This window comes from Amblyraja radiata, chromosome 3 (assembly GCF_010909765.2).
Source record: "Amblyraja radiata isolate CabotCenter1 chromosome 3, sAmbRad1.1.pri, whole genome shotgun sequence".
NCBI lineage: Eukaryota > Metazoa > Chordata > Chondrichthyes > Rajiformes > Rajidae > Amblyraja > Amblyraja radiata.
Genome location: NC_045958.1, coordinates 85,224,151 through 85,241,986, shown reverse-complemented (window position 1 = coordinate 85,241,986; position 17,836 = coordinate 85,224,151). Strand labels below are relative to the sequence as shown.

Below are 17,836 nucleotides of genomic sequence, written 5' to 3'. Positions count from 1 at the left end.
GCATTTTATGATAATAGCTGTTTAACCATCTGACAGATTAAACATTACACTAACTGACAAGAGATGGGAAAAGGACATAACTGCAGCAAATGTTCTTTTGGTAACATGTTTAAAGGTGTCAAAACACCACCTTACCGGACATTCAGATTAGATGTACGTGTTGTGAACAACAATGAAGATACCCAGTTTAGACGCATCAGATTAAAAAAAAATATTGATAAACGCTTTTTCCATCGTTCCCACTTCAGAATTAACGTTAAAATTTCAACTGAAATATCTCCTGACCAAATATATGACCGACTGTAGAAGTAAAACCTGGATAAATCCAACGTATAGTTGTGAATGTTGCTCATTAAATAACTATAGTACTGATACTCCATATTAAGAGCATTGATTTGCCATTAAAATGAATCCTGTAACATCGTGTCAACGGTAGCAATCGAACACTGCGGTTTTAATGTTTCACGTGTTCACAATTTAATTAATCCATCTTTATGGACTAAAACAAATAATAACATTGGGAATTAAAACATATTTGATTGCATTCCGTTATCAAACATAGTCAATGTTCGCTCTGAAGACATTTCCAGCACAATAGGGTCAGGGAAGGGGGGGGGGGGGGGGGGGGGGGAGTGTGTGTGTGTGTGAATCAGTGTGGGGTGGATAGATGGCGGGGGGGGGGGGTTGAGAAGGCAATCGGTACGGAATGGTTGGATTGAGGCAGGTGAATTAGTATGTGTTGGAGTATGTAAAATTGTGAGGGGAGAGCACGGGGAATGGGGGGATCAGTACGGGATGGATGGGGGGGGGATCAGTACAGGATGAATGGGGGGGGCGTCAGTACAGTGTGGATCGGAGGGTCAGTGCAGGATGAATGGGGGATCACTACAGGATGAATGAGGGGATCAGTACAGGATGAATGGCGGGATCAGTAAAAGATGAATGGGGGATCAGTACAGGATGAATGAGGGAATCAGTACAGGATGAATGGTGATCAGTACAGGATGAATGAGGGGATCAGTATCGGATGAATGAGTGGATTAGTACAGGTTGAATGAGGGAATCCGTACAGGATGAATGGAGGGGATCAGTAAAAGATGAATGGGGAGATCAGTACAGGATGAATGAGGGGTTCAGTACAGGATGAATGAGGGGTTCAGTACAGGATGAATGGTGAAATCAGTAAAAGATGAATGGGGAGATCAGTATCGGATGAATGAGGGGATCAGTACAGGATGAATGAGGGGACCAGTGCAGGATGAATGAGGGGATAAGTGCAGGATGAATGGAGGAGAAGTGCAGGATGGATGGGAATGGGGGGTCAGTACAGGATGAATTGGGGTACCAGTGTAGGATGGAAGGGGAGTGGCAGGTGAATCAATGCGAGGTGGATAGGGTGATCAGCGCAAGATGAATAGATTGAGGGGGGGTAGATGGGGAGGGGAGCACAGGGGATGTCAGTGAGGACTGAATAGAGGCGGGAATGGGGATCAGTGCGGGATGGAGAGGAGGGGTCCCAGGATAAGAGGGGTGGAAGGGGGCGTACGAGAGAGAGAGAGAGAGAGAGAGAGAGAGGGGGGAGGTGGGGAGGAAGGAAGGTCAGCGCTCTTCGGACAACAGCGCCCCGCTGCCTTTGCTGTCCCTGTCCACCGCCAAGTGCAATTGCCAAAGGGGGAGGCGGTTGTGAACTCCTCGCCACCGCCTCCCCTCCTCCAGCCAACAGCAAGATGCGGGGCAGAGCGGTGCAGCTCAACGATCCTATAGGCTATAGGATATTTGGTGCAGATGCTTCAGATGGCGGAAGGAGGCCTCTCCCTCCCTCCATCCTCCCGGCCTTGGCGTGCGAGAAGGTTTGTTTTGAAAGCGGTTATCGGCGTTAGCGGATTTGCTAACAGCGGCCGCTATCAGGGTGGGCGGGGTGCGGAAGGAAGAGGAGATGGAGCCGCTGCCGCTGTGCGGGGCCCGTCATTCGCTCCGACCCTTCGTCACCACGCACCTAATATCTTTGCCCCACAATACAGCCCGCCACAGACACGAAACCTCACGTTCCTTTTCTCCAGAGATGCTGCCTGACCCGCTGAGTTACTCCAGTTTTTTGTGTCTATCTTCGGTATAAACCAGTATCTGCAGTGCCAAGCCGGGCAAAATGACTCTGCTTTTAGGTTGCCCGGCGGCACTTTGGGTGGTCATTGGCACCCGGGCAATCGTTAATTTCGAGCCCTGCCATCAATATTTTCAGATTTTTCTGTATGGGGTTTTCAGATTTTTCTGTATGGATCCAGTTTTGTCAACCATCGTGTGATACCCCGGTAAAATCCGAATAATGCAACAATGCGCAAGACTTAATTGATGAAGAACCTTCCCGTGTTTTTCTGGGTATCTGCTGGGAGGAAAGCAAAATGTAATTACAATTATTTTACTGGCTTTAGCAATTAACTTGCAGTGTTTGCTGCTCACTGCTAAGTCTGCCATTATTTTGGGATGATATATTTTCATGAATGTTAATGTTTCTTCAAATGTCCTTTAAAGCAAGGAATTATTTACTTCTGATTCCCTCCACTCTATATTGTTAAAAGTACACATTCATTTTTAAGTGCTATCTGGATGAAGCTGAGCGGGCAAAGCAACAGTACATAAAAGAACTGCAGGAGTATCAGCGAACTGAAGCTTGCAAAATGAGCAAAATTGGCATCCAGGAAAAGAAGCTAAGGAAAGGTAGTTATGCTTTTTCTTATCATTTATACTGTGTTCTACTACTGTGTTAGACTGAATATTTGTTCAGTCTAAGAGCTGGATTCTTAGTGGCAAACTAAAAATAGATGTTTACCGATTTGTATCTTTTCATTGCACGTCAGATTGCAAAGAAAATAAAACTAAGGTACAGTAAGACATGGGTGGAAATTTTATGGATCAATACTTTTCCAAGACTCTGTCTTTCTCAATTAATTATCATTCTATGCTTTTTTTAGAAACCGCTCATTCATTGTCAAATGGTATGCATGCTGAGGTAAGAGCTTCTGGAATGCACCTTGGTATTGAAATAAATGCTGCAGTTGGGTTATTTTCAGAAAAGGAGTTCAGTTTTGTCAGTCTTTTTATTACAGTTGTGTCTTTTGTTTGCATTATAATCAGCCTTCAGATTTGCCAAATTATATCAGTCAAGTTGCAGATACAATTTCAGCAGCTGTTTCCATAAAAATATTTAATTTACATTGCAGCGTAGGAAAGTGACACCAGGTGGCTCTATAACACAAGTATGTTTCAACTGGAGAGGAAGGGTCCAAACAGCCACAAGTCTAGGTGTCTCAGCTAATATACAAAATTGTAGCATTTAATTTAGAGTGTTCTGTCCATCCAGATAGGCTTCCTCATTGACCATGAAATAAACTGCAATAACAGCCGTACCACATTGCTGGTGCTTATTTAGTTGAAGACTGCTTATACATGAAGTTGTTGCACCAGAAGTACGTTAAAAAAAAAACATAAAAATTCTGAAAGTGGTATAGGCTTCTGTTTAGTTCAGTCTTGCTTAGCAGTATGAATCAGCACAATCCAATAGATTTAATAAGCATTATTTAAAGGCTCTCATCTTTAATTCAGTTTATCATTTTATTTTCTCAGAAGAACAACGAACAGCAAGGGAAAATGTCTATGTTTAATATTCCAATATTTACAGAAGAATTTCTTGATCATAACAAAGGTAGGGAATCAATAATATTTTACTTTAAACCTGTGCACTTGTATGATTTAAATTTGTACAAAAAAATCCACTTTTGAATTTGTATACATCTGCTGATGTAATTGAGAAATATAATTAAGTTTTTAGGATAATGAATATTGAGCCAAGGAAGAAGGTCAAAAAGGTGCCTTTTAAAGGTGGTTGTGAAGAAGTAATGGAACCTGGAGAGTTGAAGGTTGAGGAATAGAATTAAGATACAGAGTGGGATCTCATTGGCTGTGAATTATGCCGTGAACGCAGGAGGAATGTAACAGGTTAACTTCAGAGGAACAAAGGTGAAAATAAGACGTAGTAAGGAGGAGATTAAAAATCTGGAGTGTTGTGATGCAATGGAAGGATTTCAACACAATGTTCAAATCTTAAAATTAAGTGAATAGATGAATTGTGAATAAATGTAATCAGTGAAGGCATGATTTAGATTTGTGAGAGATTTATAGGAACAGGTCATTGTTTATTTTGAACTTGTGTTTTAGGGAATCGGATGAAACTATAATGCAAAAGACATTGATTATAAATGATTATAGATTTTAGATGCCCTTTTGTTATTGGAAAATCCAAAACAGCATGATGGGCTTGGAGACCTTGCAGTATCAAAAGGTTATTGTTTCCATTGGAGGACATTTCATAATGACTTTGAGGGTGCCATCAGTCATCTGTTTAAATGAGTTGTTTTCGTCTGGATAATTGTGACAATTTAAATGCATTTATTAAATTGTGTGTTCCATGAAAATTTTATTAAGATCTTTTTAGTACAAAATAGATGTGTCGGATGGTTCTGAAAAGTTGTCAGTATTAATCGGTGCCATGATATTGGAAATATTAGCTTATGAAGATCACTTGCATGAAATATGAATGTAAAAAAATTAATATGCATAATAGGATGTAAAACAAAGAAGCCACTGATGTGCATCTATCTTAAATCACACAGTGTTTATGGCAAAGTGAACAAAGGCTACTTAATATGCTGATCAAAACGACGAACTTTGGTATTGTATAATTAACAAAGGTATAACAAGAAAGAACACCTTTAAACTATAAAAACATTAAGGAATGCTGATTGCATACATAATGTCCATTATCTGTTGTCTGAACTGAAAATTGAAGCAGCACTTTAGTGGATTTGCAAGGTAATCAGAGGTAAAGGCAAGTGATCTATACCTAGGGGATGGAAAATGAATGGATTGATTGGTCTGCAACTGATGACTGATATTAAAGCGCTTTGCAGTGATGACAATGAAAACAAATTAAATAGAAAAACATGCAAGTGGGTGAAATGTTGTTGAAGTGGGGTGGAAGATTGCAACCTTCATGTGGTCTGCCCTGTTTCGACTAATGCAATCAATTCGACATGCACAAACGGAAGATCAAATAGAACAAGTTGTCCAACAACTTTAGGCTGTGCATGCCACGTGAAAGAAGTTGAAGCAAGAAAACGGCAAAAGTGTAAATTGGAGAAAAATTAAAAGGGAAAAAAAGTGGAATTCTATGGCATCCGAAATAAACACAAGGTTTTCTAGTTTGCAAGAAGATGAAAATATTCCAGCTAACCGCCTGGCTTAGATTCCCACTTTCCCTTAGTGAGTTTTGTTAAAGCAAGGCCATTGCCATCACTCTCCAGATACTGCTAGGCTCATTCTATATTGTCAGTAACCTCAGTAAGTAGAGCAAACTTTTTGCTCATCAGACAAGCCCAATTCAAACTGCAGCAGAGCAGAGAAATTAAAAAAATCACTGAAGTTTTTGTTGAGTCTGGTGTGAAAGCAAGTATCAAGTAAGACTGGAAATGGGAGGGTATGGAAAATAAGCCTCCTGTGAACAACATTACAAATAACCTTGTGTTTCCTTTTTTAGGTAAACAGCAATAAACATTTCTGTTTATCTTAAACTGTTCATGTGGAATTTATCTTTTGGATACTGCCGGGCATTTTGCATTTTTTCCTTTTATGCAAAATTAAAAATCAGGTTGTCATACTTGATACAGTAATAATGCTTCCCATAGGTATTTGATATTTGTCCAAAGATATTGATCTTTGATATTATCTAGATATATTATCTAGATTATCTGAGATATTATCTAGCCAGTTGTGATCATAACGTTAAATAAAAATGACAGACACTAAGAGCAAAATACCGAATTGCAAGATACTGAGATGAGCAGCAGCTAGCGAGTTAATGTTTCGTTCACTGCTCTTTCATCAAAGCTCCATGATTGAAGATCCTTGATCTACAAAATTAACTTTCTCTTGCTCACACCTGCAGAAAGAGTGGAAAAAATGTACTCTAGCAGTTTTTTGGGGATCTTCAATATAAAGGAAACCACACCTTCAAATGCAAATAATTTTCGTATTTTTTAAATTGTTTTGCAGCTCGAGAAGCAGAGTTGAGAAAGTTGCGAAAGACTAACATTGACTATGAAGAGCAGAATGCAGTCCTGCAGAAGCACATTGATAATATGAGAAGTGCTAAAGAAAAACTGGAGGAAGAGCTGGCTGAAGAACAGAGTCAAAATGCAAATCTACACAAGCACCTTGACAACTTACGGCAAATGTTAACAACCGGTTTCACTGACGCCGCACTGCCAGGTCAGATGAATCTATTGTTATCATCAACAACCCATCCCGCCAACATACATTTGCAACCTATCAGAAAATAACAGGGAGATGGAAATTCAGCGACCACATCAGATGGATTAGTTGGTTTGTCACAGTGCATGGGTAGAAATACAGTGCCCTCCATAATCTTTGGGACAAAGACCCATCATTTATTTATTTGCCTCTGCACTCCACAATTTGAGATTTGTAATAGAAAAAAAATCACATGTGGTTAAAGTGCACATTGTCAGATTTTAATGAAGGGTATTTTTATACATTTTGGTTTCACCATCTAGAAATCACAGCACTTTATACATAGTCCCCCCCCATTTCAGGGCACCATAATGTTTGGGACACAGCAATGCCATGTAAATGAAAGTCGTCATGTTTAGTATTTTGTTGCATATCCTTTGCATGCAATGACTGCTTGAAGTCTGCGATTCATGGACATCACCAGTTGCTGGGTTTCTTCTCTGGTGATGCTTTGCCGGGCCTGTATTGCAGCCATCTTTAGCTTATGCTTCTTTTGGAGGCTAGTCCCCTTCCGTTTTCTCTTCAGCATATAAAAGGCATGCTCGATTGGGTTCAGATCGGGTGATTGACTTGGCCACTCAAGAATTGACGATTTTTTAGCTTTGAAAAATTCCTTTGTTGCCTTAGCAGTATGTTTGGGATCATTGGCTTGCTGTAGAATGAACTGCCGGCCAATGAGTTTTGAGGCATTTGTTTGAAATTGAGCAGATAGGATGTGTCTATACACTTCAGAATTCATTATGCTACTACCATTAGCAGTTGTTTCATCAATTAAGATAAGTGAGCCAGTACCTTCAGCTGCCATACATGCCCAGGCCATAACACCCCCACCACTGTGTTTCACAGATGAGGTGGTATGCTTTGGATCTTGGGCAGTTCGGGTTCTTGGTCACCTCCCTGACCAAGGCCCTTCTCCCCCGATTGCTCAGTTTGGGCAGGTGGCCAGCTCTATGACAAATCCTGGTGGTTACAATGTTCTTCCATTTAAGAATGACAGAGGCCACTGTGCTCTTCGTGACCTGCAATGCTGAATAAATTGTTTTACACCCTTCCCCAGATCTGTGTCTCAACACAATCCTGGCTTGGAGGTCTACGGACAATTCCTTCATCTTCATGGCTTGGTTTTTGCACTGTCAACTGTTGGACCTTATATAGAGAGGTGTGTGCCTTTCTAAATCATGTCCAATCAATTTAATTTACCACTGGTGGACTCCAATCAAGTTGTAGAAACATCTCAAGGATAATCAATGGAAACAGAATAGAAACATAGAAAATAGGTGCAGGAGTAGGCCACTCGGCCCTTCGAGCCTGCTCCGCCATTCAATATGATCATGGCAGATCATCCAACTCAGTATCCCGTACCTGCCTTCTTTCCATACCCCCTGATCCCTTTAGCCACAAGGGCCACATCTAACTCCCTCTTAAATATAGCAAATATAGGATGAACCTGAGTGTCAAAGCAAAGGGTCTGAATACTTATGTAAATGTGATATTTCAGTTATTTCTTTTTAATTACTTTGCAAATATTTCTAAACACCTGTTTTTCGCTTCTTCATTCTGTGGTATTGTGTGTAGATTAATGATAAAAAACATGAATTAAATCCATTTTAAAATAAGGCTGTAACATAACAAAATGTAGAAAAAGTGAAGGAGTCTGAATACTTTCTGCATGCACTGCAGAGATGTCAAAATCATGAGGCGAAACAGACAAAGTTTATCAGAAAGCTAGACTCAAAAAGCTGTAGTCACTCAATGTGTCAGGCAGCATCTGTGGAGAAAAGGAATAGGTGATGTTTCGGGTCGAGACCTTCTTCAGATTGAGTTAAGGGAAAGGGAAATGGGAGATGTAGACAGTGATATAGAGAGAGGTGGAACAAATGGGTGAAAGATGTGCAAAAAAGTAACGACAATGAAACAGCTCATTGTTGGCTGTGGGCTAGGGATAATGAGTTATTCAGACAATGAACCTCTCCAGGCCAACAGTGAAACTAGTACAACGACTAGGGTGGGGGGAGGGACGATGAGAGAAGGGATGCAAGGATTACTTGCAAACTTCTGCAAACATGCTAATCTTGCCGTGTACGTTCTCATCAAAATCATTGATATAGATGACAAACGGTAACGGGCTCAGTACCGAACCCTGTAGCACACCACTAGTTGCAGGCCTCCAGTCCGAGAAGCAACCATCACTCTCTGCTTCCTTCCATGAAGCCAACTTTCTATCCATTCGGCTATCTCTCCTTGGATCTCATGCGATCTAACCTTCCAGAGCAGCCTACCATGCCGAACAGAATACATTGCTGAAGACCATATATACAACTCTACACCTCTGCCCTCATCAACCTTTTTGGTCACGTCTTCAAAAAACTCAATCAGATTTGTGAGACACGACTTCCCATATACAAAACCATGCTGACTATCCATAATCAGAGACTATTCTAAAGGATGCCTGTATATCCTATCCCTCAGAATAGCCTTTCGTAACTTTCAGCTCACTGGCCGATAGTTCCCAGCATTTTCCCAGCAATCCTTCTTCAATAAAGGCACAACATTTGCCATCCTCCATTCTTCTGGCAGCTCTCCTGCATTTAAAGACAACTCATAAATTTCAAACAGGGCTCCCGCAATTTCCCCTGGTTTCCCACAATGTCCTCGGATATATCTGATCAGGCCCTGGAGATTTGTCTACCTTCATACACGTTAGTACCTTCAGCACCTCTTTGACCATAACACTGACTGCTCTCAAGTCACTTCCATTGACTGTCCCAAGTTCCGCCGTCCTCCTGTCTTTCTCCTCGGTAAATACACAGGAGAAATACTCATTGAGGACCTTGCCCATCTCCTGTGGCTCCACAGAGGTGACTGCTTTGATTCCTGAGGGGGCCCGCTCTCTAGTTACCCTTTTCCCCCCTTATGTATTTATAAAATCTCTTGGGGTTGTCCTTAATGCTATTTGCCAGAACTATCTCCTGGCCCCTTTTTGCCCTTTTGTACTTTTCTCCTACACTTGATCTTAACCAATGCCTCTATTTCTCTCATCACCTTACGTTTGCCTGCCTTGCCCTTCACTCTAACAGTAGCAATGTTACAAAATGTTGAGATTTAAAAAAATCAAGTCTGCAATTTAACCCATCAGAAAAAGCATAAAAATAAGTTTAATTTGACACCTAATTCACTTTCATATCTTCAGTATTAAAAAAGTTATGGCCATTTTCATACTCTGAAATTAGCATCTTGTTCCCTATTGCTTTTCCATTGACTTAACTCAAAAGCTGTGATCGAGGACAGTCAAAACCCATAACTTTCTTAAAAATTAAGAGAACTGAATGAAATTTTCAGTTATTATAGATTGAAGCATTCTGAAACAAATATGAAACAATCTTACTTGGATGACCTGAAATTAAAACATATCATTAGTTAGTTACCTAATTGTAGCTAATTACAAAATTCAATTACTAGATCTAAACATTTATCCATTTCTTAAGAAAAGGTTAACATTTTTAAATAGCCTAAGTGTCCAAATAGCATTCACACAAGAATTCACAATATAACATGATTTTAAAATCTCATTGTCATGAATTTATAGGCCAAATGGAAGGAATTTAGTGTTTAATTCCCGTAAATTAATGGCCATTTTAATCATCTTGCGAGTGAGATTTTGTAGAACGCGATCGATTGGAAAGTTGCGGTTTGAGGTGAATTTAAACCCCATATCGGCAGGAAAAACACTGCCGGTTTGTATATTTACATAATCACATTTTCGTTGATGAAAGTTTGATTAAAGTAATCCTAAGAAGCAAGTTTATATGTAAAATAAACAACTTACCTTATGTTTTGTCCCGTACGGGAGATCCGGCCCGTTGTCGGTGTTAGAAGTAGCTTTTTTATTTTACTCCAGCGATTAAATTGTCCCGTGGTTTAAAAAAAAAATTCACAGAACGGAAGTCGGAACGATTATTCAGAATTAGGTAGTATCCCGAGAAAATATATCTCCGACAGGTAGGAGAAAACGGCATTTTAATCCCGCCCCTCTCCCTTCAAAGGCGCCAAAGTCGCGTACACGGCCAGTGACAGAACTGCAGCGCCTCTGAAGGTAAGTTTTGTAACATACCTACTAACAGGGACGTGCATATGCTGAGCTTTTGTCATCACACTTTTAAAAACATCCCACTTGGCTGATGATTTGTTCCCCTCAAACAACCTGCTCCTATCAACTTGAGCGAGACTTTCTCTCATACCCTGAAAGTTGGCCTTATCCCTATATTGCATTTTAACACATGAGCCCTCTCCGTCCCTATCTATAACTATCTTAAACCTAATCAAACAGTGGGCACTGGTCCCAAAAGGCTTCTCCGCGATTACCTCATTCACTTGCCCTTTCCAATTTCCCAAGTCTAGATCAAGTGTCACCCTCTCACATGTGGGGCCCTCTACATATTGTTGCAAAAACTTTCCCAAACACCTTTGAGAAACTGCACCCCATCTAAACCTTTCACACTATTATTTTCCTAGTCAATATTGGGAAAGTTAAAATCCCCTACTATAACAACTTTATTTGAGTTGCAGCTGTCATCAATCTCCTGGCACATTTGTTCCCGTTGACTATTTGGGGGTCTATAGTACACCCCCGACAAGATGATCATCCCTTTCTTGTTCCTCAACTCCACCCATATAGCCTCACTAGATGAACCGTCTGTAATGTCACCTCTGACTACTGCCGTGACATTCTCCTTAACCAATAATGTAACCTACCCCTCTTTTATCATCACCCCTGTCTCTCCCGAAGCACCTGTATCCCAAAACATTGAGCTGACAGTCCTGTCCCTCTCTTGACCAGGTTTCAGTAATGGCTACATCGTCCCAGTCGCACATACCTGTCCATGCCCTAAGCTCATCTGCCTTACCCGTCTGGTCCCTTGCATTAAAATACATGCAGTTTAAACCAACCTTCCTTCCTCACTCTCCTCCTTTCTCCTGCCTATTCTGACCTCCAACCTGTCTCTCACCACCCTCTATACCAACTGTTAACCTCTCAACTGCCTCTGACCTGTATGAGATCCCAACCCCTGCCAATCTAGTTTAAACCCACCCGTGTAGTACTACCCAGGTAATATAACATCTAAGAGACATTTGCACTATGGATAGGATAGGTTTAGAGGGTTATGGGTCAACCCCAGGCAGGTGGGACTAGTGTAGATGGCACATACTGTTTGGTATGGGCAAGTTGGGCCGAAGGGCCTGTTTCCATGCTGTATGATTCTGACTATTATACTTTAAAGATTTATCAAATGCTGCTATAATCATGTGAGTGTTTTACTTTTTACCCAATATGTTCAATGTTAAATGTTAAAATGTTACTCATGGGAAAAGATACATATACAGGATGGTGAAAATTGGTGGAGAAAAATGTTTATGTAAAGCTATACCAATTATATATAATATTTTAGGAAACTAAAATGTGATTAGTGTGATTTTCAATTAAAGTGCAGCAAAACATTTCTTGTTCTTTCCTCAATTCTTAGGAAGTGGAGAAAGCTTGACAATTGACACGATTGATTCCTATATGACAAAACTTCATAGTATCATAGACAACGACCCTCAGCAGAACGAGAAGCTTGTGAAGAAGGTGCAAGAGATAGTTAGCAGCTTAGACAACAGGTAGGCACAGAAAGTGAAAGTATAATCAACATTGGTTGCTGTCTATGTCATTATAGTTATTACTTGAATTGTTCCACTTTCTGTTATTCATTTGCTCGCACCAGCAATTGGAAGTTTACAAAGGTGGTTCTTGTCTTTTTTTAGAAAAAAGTCAGCATTTTACTAAAGCAACTTATCACCCTCTTCATTCAGATTGCTCCAATAGAGAGGCCCAAGGGAAAAGTCGATGCCCATTACCTCTTTTTGTATCGCCTTCAAAAATACATTGAAATGTGTGCGAATATGAAATGTTAGAATTGCCAAAATCCTTATGGGATACTTTGTAGAGTCTCTAAAATGACATCTTTATTCGAAATATGGTATCGGATTTCTGCTTATGCTTTTTATATAATATTCAAATATCAGTTATAAGCAGTCAAGACGTTTTTTGAGTAATGAATTGTGAAAACAAAAGTAACTTCCCAGTGGTCTTAAGTGTAGAAGTACAACTGTTGACAAAATAACATCAGGGATAAAAGATTGTGCTGGATTATATGACTTAATAGTTGCACTTTGTAAAAACTTCATACCGTGAAGTTATTTAGCATTGCCCCTGATTCACAAATTCTCAATGGATGAGTAGAATATAAATATCCGTTTACCGTTCAATTTTTATTTTGTGTTGTGTGTTGTTGCAGAAAACGGAATAAAAACAGTTTTGGTAATTCTTTAATAGATAGTTATTTTTAATGAAGTTATGTGGCTCGTCGAGCTCATCCTTACATTGGAGAATCTTTAAGGTTCACCATTACATCTAGTACTGCTGTTAGATTAATATTTTCAATGTTGCAAAAGTATTAGTCAATCCTTTTGCCACTAGTTTTGCCACTTAGCTCTATCTATTTTCTTGTAATTTCTTTTAAATACTCTTTCAGATAGCCCTTGCCCTTGCTTTCCCTCTCTCTCCATCCCCTTCCCATTCCAAGTCGCCCACCAGTCTTACTGTCTCCGCCTACATTCGATCTCTGTCCCACCCCCTCCCCTGACATTCATTCTATTACATTCTGGGTTGTAACATGAACTTTCCTGAGGAAAGTACTAATTGTGTTAGGATAATTGCTTCATCTAACACAGGAAATTCCACCCTTAGAAAAAACCAGTAATTAAAAAAAATCTAGATCAGTTTGATTTTTGATTTAGTTATATTTGTATGTTAATGATCTGATCGAGATGTGTTTTGTTTTGTTTTAGTGATGGACCTTAAAACATCAGGAACTTCAAATGTTAGCTAAAATACCAAGTTCCTCTACCTTTCTAAACTTTATAGAGTTAGCTTTAACTCTATGAAGCAGGTGCGGCTGTTTTGAAGTCCAATTATACAGATCTACACTTCTACATCCTTCAAGATTAAAGCAAACTGATATTAACGGAACTGCTGACTACACACTAAATATTTTGCAATAGATAGCTCGAGGTTTAATTAAATTACGGAAATAGGACTATTTGTTGAAGTTACGGATAATATTTAATTGTTACATATAGAACTCTTTTTGTGAATTATGGCATCATGCGGGTTGTGACCTCAGAGTGGATTTTCTAGTTTTTATTAACTTTTATAATTAGTATGTCTTCGTGCATGCACTCTATACATTTAGAAGCTACATTGTAAAGTTTACTGACATCTTGTTATGATTAAATTATGTTTGTATTAACGTTTTGTCGACTAATGTGAAATACTGTGATAGTAAAGGAAGCTACAGTCTGTTTTGAAAGCAGCCGTGATGACAGGGATGTAGGCACTGCCAATTCCACTTCGCCATGCTTGCAATCAATAAATATAAGCTAATGATGAGCCATATTTTTGGAGTCGGCTTCAGAGAAAAATTCTGGTAAAGTGAAATTCATCACTAATTCACTTCTTTAAAGGTAAAAAAAATGATCCCATGTAATTATGTCTCAAGATTCAAGGCTCAAATTTAAGATTTTTGTAAAAATGTGTTTTCTGTAGTAACCATGTTAGTTTTCTTCCTGGAGTACAATAACAGCTGTTTATATATCTGGGGATTATGTTTAGAAAGCCTCATACGTTAGATCATTTTATGAACTGATGGACAGAGCTCTGATGACACCATAAAGTTGGGTCTAGAGTGGTTTACCAACATTACTGCCATACTGCTATCTTGAAATAATAAGAAATGTATCTTGGTTTAACAGAATACTTTTAACTACACAGAGGTAGGTCATTAGCACAATTTCGTGATGACCCAAAACGGCAGGATGCTGTTTAAAAGAGGTTCTGCCAAGTATTTGTATGTACTTTTAGGTTGAATAATTATAATTATTTCACTGTTTCAAGGTTGTAATGTTCCTCAAAATTTACATTTGGAAGTGGTTGTGAAATCGAGGGAGGACAGCATTCAAAATGTTTGTTTCTGTCTGAATATTTGAAGTTGCTGCTTAATGATGTGAGACTGCTGTTATTAAGTGTAAATAATATAGCAATATTTGGGAATGTTAGCTGAATGGAAGAAGTCTACAGCTGGGCCACCTTGGAGGTGAGCGAGCACTTGCCTGACCTGACAAATCAGCAAGAAAAGTGCTAAAGTTATTTTGTTTCAGAGTTTGGTCCCTAGAGATCAAAGCCATGTGTATTTTTTCAGCCATGATAAAGTACTACCGCCAATTATTAAAATTGTCTCCCATTTAAACCTTATTTTGATTTTTCCTGTAGTATCCGTTCCATTAAAAAAAAAAAAATCGAAACTGGGTGGATTCCAAAGAATAATATTGGATTTACTTTCATCCACATCATTTACTAAGCCAAGGACACTGAAGCCACTTTTAAGGCTTCTGATTTTAATTTGCTGAGATTCACCAATGAGTAAAGACCAAGAATCAGAAGTTTAAACTTGCTGCTTTGGTGGTGAAAAGACATAGGATCAACAAGAAATGGGAAGAAAACAGTAATGCTTCTCTTCATTGTCCATTTTGCAGAACCACCTTCCAGGCATCACTTCTGGTCTCAGAAAATAGAGATTTCTTCCTGAAGGACTGTCACTCTTAAAAGAATGCTCTTAAATGCTGCAATGACATTTTGACAGAAATAACTACACTCCATTAACTAATTTATGTGTAACGATCTTCATAGTCAGCCCTTGTGGAGTAGAATCCCACAGAATGTATCTTTTGTGATCTTTTTCCAATGAGTAGATGACTGCAAGCTGAACAGTTTCTCAATACGAATTGAAATAAATCTTTTGATTCATGGAACAAAATATTTTGTATATCTGAGAGTATAGGCTGAAATTACCCAATAGCATAGGTGGATATAAAATGGATAGACTGAGTTATCAACAGTATATTGTGGAATTTTAAAGCTAAATGAAAGTAGAACAAATAACTCGTGTGAAAAGGGAGTATACAGGGAAGATAGCAAATAATTTTGCTTACCTCAGTTTTCTATTTGTACTTTCGTAGAACGTTAATATTAACTTGTTGTTGAACACTACAATTTATTGCTGCAGAGAATAGGTGCAATTTGGAATCGTTAATATTGCTACAAGTTTTACCACTTGGATTATTCAGTACTGCCATGGGCTATTTAATATATGATACAAATTATAGGAAGATGCGAGACCTGGCAACAATTTGCTTCTCTTTCTGCTTGCTTCGTATTCCAATGTTACTACCTATACTTTGTTTTTTCGTAGTATTATATATACTACTCCCTTTAAAGTGGTTTTACTTCTTCAGAATTAGCTTATTAAAATAATTAGTTTATGTTATTAATATTTCTACAAAGTCTATTACCATTCATCGGTTTGAAATTTTTGCAAGATTTTTAAATCCGTTTTTGGTCTCTCCAGAAGGGGGCTACAATTTTGGAATCATAACTGATCAGATTTATATAGTTTTTTTTTGTTTCCAAACCATAGTCAACCTCCTTCCATTGGTAAGGTATTTATGGCTCTATGCATTATTCCAACTGGTACAAAAATCTGTGTCCGCTGTACTTTAACCCTTTATACTAAATTACTTGTATGTCACTGGCACCCAGAATTATAGCTGCTGTTATGGCCTTTTTCACATGTTAAAGATATGTACTTCAGTGTTCTTAATTTGCTTCGTGACATGCAGGTTTTCCTCTTTGTGCTTGGGTACAAAGTATCACCTGATTGTAGAAAACAATGGGACTGAGCGATTATTAGCCAAAGTAGTAGAAACATTGACTCTCTCTCGCTGCATCCTTACACTGCATCCTTACAGATTGTTAATCTACCAGTTTTTAATGGCAATCCACAACATCTTTCTTGTGTCTATTTCCAAGTTATTTGGGTGCATGCAGCTTTAAACTTTGCATTCATTTAATAGACGATAGTTCATACATTGTGATGAAAGAGTTTTGTTGCATGTTTACAAGAATAAATGCAAATACTGCTTTAATGTTGCATTATGTTTACAGATACCACTGCTGTAAATGCTGTAGTAAGTAAATGACAAGAGGAAGCTTTAGCTGCAAAGCAAAAAAAAGTTGTGATGACAATAATCTTTGGGATCAGTTGTATAATCTCAAAGATTTGTGATGTTACTTTTGAATCAGTAGGGATGCCATCCAGTTTTTGTGAATCGATGTACTGTTCAGATTAACTCCATTAAGTAATTTTTTCTCACTCATCAAACTAGTTCAGATTAACAACCTGTTTTTATCTGCAAACTATGTATACTAATTTTAATATGTAGTTCAGTTTGTTGATAAAATGTAGCAATTGGTTACACGCCATGCAATAAACGCCTGATACTGTTTTACATCATTAGTGTTATTGCATTTTGTTTTAATATTTGATAAGATAAACTCCGTAACCATGGAACAAAAATAAAAAAATTAACAATTATGGAAGGAAAGGTTTGTTGGATCAATGCACGAATGACCAATGAATAGAATATCCCAAATTTATTTTGTGGTTTGATTTACTTGGATTCGATCTTTCCAATTGACATAGTAAATCTGGGAAGACGTGTTTTCACTTGGTATTCAATATTCCTTGAGGTTATTTTTAATTAGTCTATGTTTAAAGCTCTAAGAATTGTTGAGACATACAGCTCAGAAATCAGCCCTTTGGTCTGCTGACTATCAACCATCCATTTATATTAATTGTGCATTAATCTCATTGTTTTAATTTTCCTTGAATCCTAATTAATTCCCTTCTTCCACACACCCCTCCTCCCAAAGATTCCACTATTCACATACACCTGAGGAACAATTTACTGTAAGTGGCTAATTAATCTATCAACAAGCACGTCTTTGGGGTTAGGGTTGGAGGAGACTGGGGCACCCAGAGGAAACCAGCACTGAGATTAGGATTAACAAAATGATTGTAGTTATCAACCTTGTATGATTTCCCAATGGTAGTCTTTTTATCACTGAATTTCAAAATATGTGATTTTAATTTAATATCAGTACAATTGGTTCTTGGATGGCAGCCATTCCTTTATTAATCCATTAAGTGAAAAGAGCAAAGCACTTTAAATTTAATATAAATCTACAGATGAATATTTAACTTGGATGATATAGAATTTTCTAAGAACATTTCTATTCTCTCAGTGGATGAGCAGGCCTCAATCAATCAATGGACTGCTAATGTAGCATCCTGTCTGGAAGAAATATAATACCAACATTATTCTTCCTCGGGAAAGGATGAAGTACAGCTGAAGCTCTTCAAGAATCAAGAGTGTTTTATTGTCATATGTCCCAGATGCAGTAGAACAATGACACTCTTACTTGCTGCAGCACAACAGAATATGTAAACATAGCACACACTGTAAACAATGTAATAAC

At 38.5% G+C, this 17,836-nt stretch overlaps 1 protein-coding gene across 5 annotated transcripts in view; it reads left to right on the top strand.

Annotated features, from left to right (window-relative positions):
• Positions 1–16,808, top strand: part of LOC116971237 (SWI/SNF-related matrix-associated actin-dependent regulator of chromatin subfamily E member 1-related-like) — a 38,276-nt gene extending 21,468 nt beyond the window's left edge. For 3 of the 5 annotated variants that reach the window (XM_033018226.1, XM_033018223.1, XM_033018224.1), the window contains 6 exons: positions 2,595–2,715; positions 2,970–3,007; positions 3,622–3,700; positions 6,106–6,321; positions 11,886–12,021; positions 13,252–16,808. In XM_033018226.1, coding sequence (XP_032874117.1) covers positions 2,595–2,715; positions 2,970–3,007; positions 3,622–3,700; positions 6,106–6,321; positions 11,886–12,021; positions 13,252–13,264 — 603 coding nt within the window. In that variant the 3' untranslated portion in view covers positions 13,265–16,808. Of the gene's footprint in view, positions 1–2,594; positions 2,716–2,969; positions 3,008–3,621; positions 3,701–6,105; positions 6,322–11,885; positions 12,022–12,213; positions 12,929–13,251 lie in introns of those variants that run through there. The other 2 variants (XM_033018225.1, XM_033018228.1) reach the window with 2 other exon arrangements.
• Positions 16,809–17,836: the final 1,028 nt, after the last annotated feature.